Source organism: Cornus florida, unplaced genomic scaffold (assembly GCF_030987335.1).
Source record: "Cornus florida cultivar Cherokee Brave unplaced genomic scaffold, ASM3098733v1 CherokeeBrave_3.0.0_Hap2_Chr01, whole genome shotgun sequence".
Taxonomy (NCBI): Eukaryota; Viridiplantae; Streptophyta; class Magnoliopsida; order Cornales; family Cornaceae; genus Cornus; species Cornus florida.
The window spans coordinates 109,958,786-109,968,361 of record NW_026775571.1 but is presented as its reverse complement, the minus strand read 5'-3'; the positions used below and the strand labels follow the sequence as shown (position 1 = coordinate 109,968,361).

The following is a 9,576-nucleotide window of genomic DNA, read 5'->3' as shown; positions in this document are numbered from 1 at the left end:
GTGCAACCATCTCATCTCTCCCTTCGCTTTCCTGCGGAAGAGAAACGACTAGAGAAGATTGTGTGAGAGATGTCCGGTGACAAGGACGAGTCTGGTGTTAAGTACCTCACCGATGCCGAATCAATTCTCTGGGCATGTATGGCTGGTGTAATCGGCGTCGGTGAAGTGGAGGAGAGGACGTCGACGTTAATTTTGCTTTATGGGTTTGAACCCAACAGAGTCCCTCCGGCAGTGCTCTGAATCGTGGAGAGTGGATCGCGCATTAGATCTACGCACAGTGGCATGTGGAGCGCGTTGGCGCGACGTCAGATCTAGATGCTTTAGACGGCTGAGGATGAGATCGGTGGTTCCGTCGGAGATGAAAAGATTGAAGTACTGTTCAGGAGATGAAAAAGGTGGAGGGCGAGTTTGAGTTTCCGCGCCACCGTGGTCAAAGAAGTCCGATTCTCATTTGGTAAGATACGATTCTCGTTTAGTGGCTGTTGGCGACGTTGAAGAACAGCGTGCTCAGGACGCCGTTAATGATGGTATATACAGAAGGTAGGCGGCTGTTGGCTACAGTGAAGGACGGCGCAAGGTCAGACCAGTCCGTGGCAAAGAGATAATTGCGTCTGTGAGAAGCTGAGTTTGTGGTTGAGTTTGGAAATTGTCTAAAATTTTTAGATTGTGGAAATTTTTAAATATTATTTTATTTTATTGACAAGAGAGTATTAATGTATCTTGTGCGAACAAGGGGTATTTTCACCAAATTAATAACATCTAACAGAAAATTAGGAATTTGACAAGAAATTACAGATTCTCTGAGCCAGCTCTAGTTCCTTTTATCCAAGGAGGTAGGGGCGTGTCGATACTAAGGAACTTTTTTGCACTCTATCGATAGTTACACTTAATCCTTATTTTATCGGGGGCAAGTTTAATAATTCCATTTGGATGGCTTCTCTCTCAAATTGTGGAGAGAGAGTTTTTCCTAAGACTAGCATGGTTGAGATTCTTAAAAATAATTTTAAAAGTTAAACAAGGAAAATGACATGTAAAAAAAATTAAAGAGAGGATTTTTATGTGGCGGACTTCTTCATGTGTGATTAAAATTAAAAGAAGAGGATGACGATGACAACGGTGATGATGAAAGTTCTCCCCACGACAGCCATACCTATACTTTTGTCCCCTTCACCCGCTCTGTCGGATTAGAACTCTCCCAAACTTGCTTCTACACTACTCTACTTTGCACACTTCACCCCATTTGCTTTAAAATTTTATCAATAATTAGTGTAAGTCAACAAATAATTAAAAATGACATCATATTAACATATCTCCAACAAATGAAACCCACACTCAAATTGTGTGTATATGGAAATCATGTGTATGCTTATATATTTGAAAATCATATATACATATTATGTACCTAAATATATAACATTCAACTATATTTTTAAGTAGTATTTTTTTTTCCTAGTTGATACTCACAAAACTCAACCATGCACTAAAGAGGAGTTAAACCTTTGACTTGATACTTCCAGATGCACCAAGGACAAATAACTTACCCATTTGAGTCAATACCTTAAGTTTATTTTTAAATAACATTTGCTACTCAAGTAGTTCGAAAAACAAATAAAGCTAACTCATATTTTAAAGTAAAATCTCGAGAGTCCAAATTTCCCCAAAATAAATCGCGTGTTCAAATTTCTATGATAAATAATCAAACAAATAAACAAAAATTAGGGAGTTGTTTGGTTTGTAACTATGAAAGAGTTTTCTGTTTTCAAGAACTAAAAACAGAAATTGTACAAAAATTCTGTTTGGTTCAGTGTTTTGACAATTGTTTTTTAATAACTCAGTTATAAAAATGTATGTTTTCAAATAACTCTTTTTTATAATTATCTGAAAATAATTTTTTATTTTCTGAGAACTGTTTTTAGAGTTACACACCAAGTAAGCCCTAATTTTTTCAAAAGTGTTATGATAACCAATGCTGAAATATTGTGGCTTCTGCAAGTGACTTGGGACGATAGCACACACACCCCGCTGTTCATAAAAAAATACATATCATCTTGTTGCAGTATTCGACTAGAGCAAAATGGAATTGAACAAAAAGTCATATTAACTTTGTGTAATGTTAGGAAGCATGATGTTCTAGAAGCATGGGCCGATTTAGGGGTGAGATTGAACCTAGCAAAAAACAAAAAAACAAAAAATTATTATAGGCAATTATAGCCCAACCCAGAAAAAAGAAAAATTATTACTAGTATTAATTCACCCAAAGAAATATTAACCCATTCCATTAACAATTCTTGGATTCGTCCTTATCTTGAACACCAGAACCTTTAAAAAAGAACCCAGTTCACAATTTTTAACATACCCATCATAAGGATCAAACAAAAGACTGATTTCAAGATGTATTTTTTTTCTTTATAATTTCTCTTTTTCATCTCCTCCACTTAATTACACCAGAGATCTTGTATTCTTGTTCGAGTCATTATCTATTTATATTATCGGGGTGATGGATTTACTGCAAGTTTTTAATAATTCCATTTGGATGGCTTCTCTCTAAAATTATGGAGACATAAAGTTTTCCCTAAGCTAGCATGGTTGAGATTCTTAAAAATAATTTTAGAAAGTTAGACAAGAAAAATGGCATGCAATAAAAAAATATTAGAAAGATAATTTTTATGTGGCCGACTTATTCATATGGAGTTAAAATTAAAAGAAGAGGATGATGATGACGACGACAATAATGATGAAAGTTCTCCCATAACAGTCATACCTATATTTCTCTCCCCTTCCCCCACTCCCCTTGGCCGATTAGAACTCTCCCAAACTTTCTCCTACAGTACTCTGCTTTGCACACTTCACCCCATCTGCTTTAAAATTTTATCAATAGTAAGTGAAAGTCAAAATGGCATCATATCAACATATCTCCAACAGATGGAACCCACCCTCTTATTGTGTGTGTATATGGAAATCATGTTTATTTTTTATCAGACACATGAAGAAGATGAACAGTAGTTTATAATTAGGGTTCGAGAAATGGATTCTGGGGAATATAAATAGGGCATGTGGGTTTAACGTAATAAATGGATAATTTGGTATTTTTGTATTATAAGGGTTAAATGGTCATTTAGAAGAATAAAAAATGGCATACACACTGTCTAATAACATTATTATGGTGGTGACCGGAGTGATTTAATTGGTAGTGATTTAATTGCAACCAAGTAGCATGGTTCATGGGTTAATTGTATTTTTTGTAGTTCCATAGTTCTGTTTGTTTTTTGTGGACTTTTTTTTTTTTTTTTGTTTTTTTTGGTTCTTTACCTTATATAATAAAAATTTAGTATTTTTTTTTTCCTAAGTTAGCACTCACCAAACCCATCCATGCACTTAAGAGAAGTTAAACCTCAAACTTAATGTTCCCTAAAGCACCAAGGACAGATGACTTGCCCATTTGAGCTAACCCTTTGAATTTATTTTTAAATAGCAATTGCTACTTCAAAAATCAAATAAAACTAACTCATCTTTAAAGTAAAATTTTGAGAGTCCAAATTTCCCAAAATAAACCTAGTGTTCAAATTTCTATGACAAATAATCATACAAAAAAAACAAAAATTAGCTAACAGTGTTATGACAACCAATTCGTCAAGTATTGTGGCTTCCGCAAGTGACTTGGGCCGATCAGTTCATTTAAAAAGTACATAATATCTTGTTGCAGTATTGGACTATAGCCCGCAAGTGACTTGGGCCGATCAGTTCATTTAAAAAATACATAATATCTTGTTGCAGTATTGGACTATAGCACAATGGAATTGAACAAAAAGCCAAATTAATTTTGTGTAATGTTAGGAAGCATGATGTTCTAGAAGACCAGAACCTTTAAAGAACTAGTTCACAATATTTAACATACACCCATGAAAAGGATCAAACAAAAGACTGGTTTTAAGATGTTAATCTTTTGGCTAGTTCTACGGATGAAAATTAAGAAACTACTCCTTACACTGATTGGTATTGTCCAGCATAGGGAAAAAAAAAAATACTGTCCACTTCCAAAAGTCATCAAACTATGCAAGCAAATAATTAAAATTTTGAAATTAGGGATTTGAATAAAGTTATCAAACAGTGACCCGCTACTAAACGTAACTAATCAAATGTCATAAACATCACAACCTTACTATAATTTAATAAAAAGGAATCAACTACCTTGTGTAAGCCAAAAGGAGATAAATAGCTGTTTGTGTAGAACTACATTGTGGAGGGGGCAACCCAAATTGGATGTGGATAAATCATCTTCACACTGCTTGGATAATAAGGTTTTTTGTTGTTCTCTCCTAAGCAAAAGACACCATTATCATGGTAACCATATTTGCGGTTAAATTGGTTAAAGTTATCATCTGTGAAGTAGATGGAATTCCCCATCAATTCCGGATGATCGCAAGTTGAGAGAGAGAAAGATTGATTAGAACCCACAAACAGTGCCCGGTCACCTAAGCATTCCACAAGTTCCCACTTATTGTGATCAAAATCGAACTTGCGAAGCTCAAATCCCAATGTCCAATAAGCCTCATCCATTTCACTCCGTTGTTCCTCAGAAAGATCATCACTATTAGTGACGTTAGCTATGAACCTGTAAAGCAGCAAAAGATCCCCCGAGGATTCGACTAAATAATTATTCTGAATAAAATGATAAGATTCCTGAAGTTTGTCCTCAAGCTTTCCAGGACAAATGGAAGGACTATCAAACACTTGATTTTTGGGACAAGAAGGATCTCTGAGATCCCAAGCTTCAATGCTATCATCATCTGGTTTCAAGGCATAAAACCGCTGATCTTTGCTGAAATACATGATGTCACAATAATATGGGAGCGAACCGTCCAAGACGGTCCACCTATCGTCCCCGGGTTTGCAGAAGGCAATATCAGAAGGTCCGATGCCATGGAGGGCCATTATAGTGCAGTCCTCGTCAAGTTTTGGTTTTGATTTTGATTTTGATGACGAAAAAGAATAACAGGGGAACGATGGGGCTGATGACATAGCAAGCCTGCGTAGGTAAAAATGGCAGACTCGTCGAGAGGGAACGTAGATCTCTGATGAATTGTATAACATTTGGAAGCGGGTGATGAGAGAAGGGGAATGGGAGAGGTGATCGGACTTGAGGATGCGAACGCCGCGGACGTGGGGTAGGGTTTCGATGGAAGGGAGGGGAATGTAGGGGAAATGAGGGGAGTCTATCAAAGGGTTGTAGAGATAAGGGTAGGAATTGCGAGGGTGTGCAAAGGCTAGCCAGCCGCCATGAGAAGAGCCCACACATCGTGCGGCGTCAGGGGTTAGGAGGTCCCTCTGCCATGGTATAGTAAGATTCTTCGGAACCCTAATTTGACTCTGCTCCGAAACGCTGAAGAAATGAAAATAGTCCTCATTGCTGCTGCTACTGTCGTCGTGATTTCCTGTATTTTTGTGATCGACAAAAGCAGCACCGGGAGGTACCATGAGCAATGGTGATGAAGATAGTGATCGATAACTTGCAGGGGGTGGTGGAGGAGGTGGAGAAGAACAAGAAGAGCAACCGGTGATCCGTGAAAAGGTTGAGGCTTTTTTTATGCCTCCAAGGAGCAAACAACCACCACCACCACCACGCCGACTAGTGGAGTTGTGAAGTCTCGCCGGATTGAAACATGTTTTTAACATCCGATCGCCAAAACTCCTCCAATTGGCCATTTCTCTCTGGAGTAATGAAATACTCAGTAAAATTGATTCTCAAAAAATAAAAAAAGTAAAATTGATTCATCACTCCGTACTCTCAACCCTAATTTATGGGTAAATTACCCCCCACACCCTGGTAAACATTTATGGTGAATTTACCATATTATTCTTCACATAAAAACTCGGTGAATTTTTTTTTTTTTTTATATATATATTTTTTGTTATAGACGTGGCATAGTGACTTGCAATAGAGAGCGGTTTTGCGCAAGTATATCCTTTTTATTTTTCGTCTCAATCCGATACAAATACCTTTTGTATACTTTCTATTCCAATCCGATACAAATACCTTTTGTATACTTTCTATTCCAATCCGAAACAAATACCCGGTGTAACAATCAATTACTAAAATATGTGTTCAACTATTTTAAAATACAGAGTCTTTCTACTGCAATAGAGAAGTGTTGAAGATGAATAACTCATTAACCGGTAAAACAATGCAAAAACCGTTAGAATTTAATCAATCATTGCCAATAAAGTGTAAATGGGTAAAATATATATGACTGAAAAATCAGAAAATAAAAATTGATGTTTTTGACCTAATAATTTTTGTATTTTATGAATATACACATAAATAAATAACATTACCTGTGCAAGGAAGAGATTTTTTTTTTCACAAGAAATCACCTTGATTGTTTTGTGTGGACTTTACTTTATTTACTTCCTTTATGTGTTTAATTCAATTTTATTTTGGGTAAACATGAGCAAACCACCCCATTCACTCCTTCTAAATTATTATTTTGAATTGAATTTTCACAACCATTTCTTTTCTTACCGGGCACACGTACTTGATATAGAGCAGTTCCTCAAATTAGTGAAAAATAAAACCATCGTATTATTTATTGGGCCCAGTGAAAAATAAAACCATCGTATTGTTCCATGGGCCCATTTGGTTTGAGACTCTTTGAACATTCCCAAACACAAATCTAACGACTCTCTCCACATTAGATTGAGACTCAGAGATAGTCTCTTATCACCATCAGCCAAATGCATGGCCAATTATGCCTATCAGAATAAAAGAGCCACTTGTTCCAATATATATATATATATATATATATATATATATATATATATATATATATATATCAAATACAAGCAAGAACACATCGATTTTACATGAATACCCTTGAATTTCTTACCATCCATAGTTGATACACACAAGGTTAGTTTGCAGACAATATTGCTGATGCTGATGTTTTTTTTCCTTACAATGATGGGAACTCCATTCGTTTAGGATGGTCAATTTGCAGGGCAAATGAAGAATCCACATTGGGAAGTGAATTGGCACTCAAAAAACGAGTGAGTGGTGATGGGTTTTGAGGATCTGGTTTTATTTTATTATTATTTTTTTGTATATTCCAGTTATGTTGCTCTGGTGGGAGGATAACAGTATTTATTCATGTGCAAACTGTGGGGTGTAGCCCTAATTCGAAAAATTTCCACCATGGTGACTTCGAAAGCTTTCCATGTGCAAATTGAAGGACTATCCCTCCTCTTGGGGCATAACTCTAGGTTGGGATCTTTCCCCTTTGAACATTCGTCCTTTGGTTTGAAGGGATAGCTCCCCCTATTCCATATCTCATGTTATAATCCAATTAATTAAGCTGCCAAATGAGTTTAATGGGTTGAATCTCAAATTTGAAATCGACATATTAAATGGTAAATATGAATTCGAGATCAATCTAAACATGCTTACTTGTTTACTAGTTGTGTAAAATTTTGCATATTTAAACGAATCATTAATTGAGTCTTAGAAACCTCAAGTATTAATTACAAATTGAGACACTTAAAATCCTCAAGGACTAATTGTGATGAATAATAGATTTTTAAACAAAAAATTAACCACAATGAGGAGGTGAATGTTCCCCACCCAATTGATGAGTTCAACTCTCCATTTCGGTTGAAAACTTCAACGACTATATAATTTAATAAATAAAAGTTCTACATGAAAAGAAATACGAACGAAGAGGCATACAGCTTCAATTCTATCAATATATATATATATATATATATATATATATATATATATATATATATATATATAAATAATAATAATAATAATAATAATAATAGAGATGAATCATGAGGTATCAAACTTGAGAAAATGACACATTGAAGAGTACTATCCTATAATAATAATAATACTAATAATAATAATAATAGAAAAAACTAATCCATAATTATATATTCAACTTAGATGTTGGTTTACAGTTAAATCCTTCACTAATTTAAAGTGGGTATCAACATTATGCATCTCATAGGTCCAAAATCATTTTTTTTTTTTAGTTAAAGTTAAGCTTTTACAAGATGAAAAGAATGTACAAATCAACTCCAAAGTCTGGGGACACTAAGTTGCAACATACAGAAGAAACTAAAGCTAACAAGCAAAAGCTTGGCAAGAGAACTACAAACAACATATAGAAGCAGAATCAAAGCTAACAGCAAAACCAAAACTAACATGTAGACCATTCAAATCAAAAGCTAAGGAGATGGCAGTTCATCAAATCTCCAACTTAGAACAGCAATAGCTAATCTGTGATAGGGGCCTGGGCATAAGCTAAACTGCAACCCTCCATGAAGAGTTTCTGCAAGTCTTCAGTCCTGTTAAGATTACTCAGGTCAGCTGTTTTCTTCAACTTGATCGAAGCCAGTCTCCCTTTGATTGTTTTCCTGATCTGATTGATGATAGTGTTTGGGGATGGGGATGAGGATGAGTTTCTGAAAGCTCTATTATTTATCTCCATCCAAAGGAAATATACAGCAGCTGAGAGCAATAATTTGTGGACCAAGAATCCTTTAGAACTCCAGTGTGAAGAGCACCAAATGATCAAATCTCTCTAGGAAGAATGTTGGATGTAAAGCCCTACTGAATGCTAAATGTATGACCAGATTACCTTTGAGTACTGACATTGGAAGAATAAATGATCCAGTGATTCACAGTTAGAAAGACAAAGATAACATGTATTAATATGATGTTTGTGCCTCATTGGTTTTCTGTCCAAAGTGTATAGTCTTCCTTTTATGGCCAACCAAGTGATGAAGTTGTGTTTGGGGATATGATGCTTAAACCAAATGGTCTTGTACCATAGAAAATTGAAGGTGGGGGGAAGGAGGTAGTTGATTGTATGAGCAAGGGAAAATTTGAAGTTGGGAGAGGGTAGCTATATTGCTGAATCATCTTCAGTGGATGGGTTTGGCAGCTCATTTAGCTGAGATTGGAAACTCTGTGATTGAAAGAATGGGATGTGAACAAGTGAGTTAGGGACTTCCCAATGATTCCAAAGAAATTAGCCTATCAACTTTGACTCTCAAGTCCAGTTGAAGAATTTCACCATCATTGAGGTTAATTTGGTTAAGTGTAGGACCATTTGTAACTCTGAAACATTTTTCAATTTTCAATTTTGAAAACAGAAAATTGCGAAAACAAAAAAAAACAAAAAAAAAAAAAACAAACTCCGCGTAGTTTGTTTTCTAAAAAACTCAATTATAAAAAGGTTTATTTTCAAATAACTGTATTAATATGCGTTAGGAAACATTACATTTCTCGGTCATAGCCTCATGGACCCAACCACTATGGAATCAATAAATTTGTTGGGTTTTATAGTAAAGTGGGTACTTTCATTAAATAGTTTTGCGTAGCCGACTCAAAAAACCACAAGAACAAGTGGCGCAGAAGAGTCAAAGAATCATATAATTTTTTACTTTCAACGAAAAAAGGCTAGTATTTTAACTACAAGGAAACTAGAACAATACCAGAATTCTAGAAAAAATGCACCAGATCTCCTAAATATAATAACACACATCAACATGCGAATGACCATACATCACAAC

General features: G+C 35.4%; 1 protein-coding gene across 1 annotated transcript; it reads right to left on the bottom strand.

Annotated features, from left to right (window-relative positions):
- Positions 1 to 4,230: 4,230 nt before the first annotated feature.
- Positions 4,231 to 5,703, bottom strand: LOC132280594 (putative F-box protein At5g60060). Its single transcript, XM_059782446.1, has one exon. The coding sequence runs from the start codon at positions 5,701 to 5,703 to the stop codon at positions 4,231 to 4,233; it is 1,473 nt and encodes a 490-aa protein (XP_059638429.1).
- Between the last annotated feature and the right edge of the window lie 3,873 nt (positions 5,704 to 9,576).

Coding starts and splice junctions, on each gene's coding strand:
- LOC132280594 (XM_059782446.1), bottom strand. CDS start 5,703: ATGGCCAATTGGAGGAGTTTTGGCGATCGGATGTTAAAAACATGTTTC.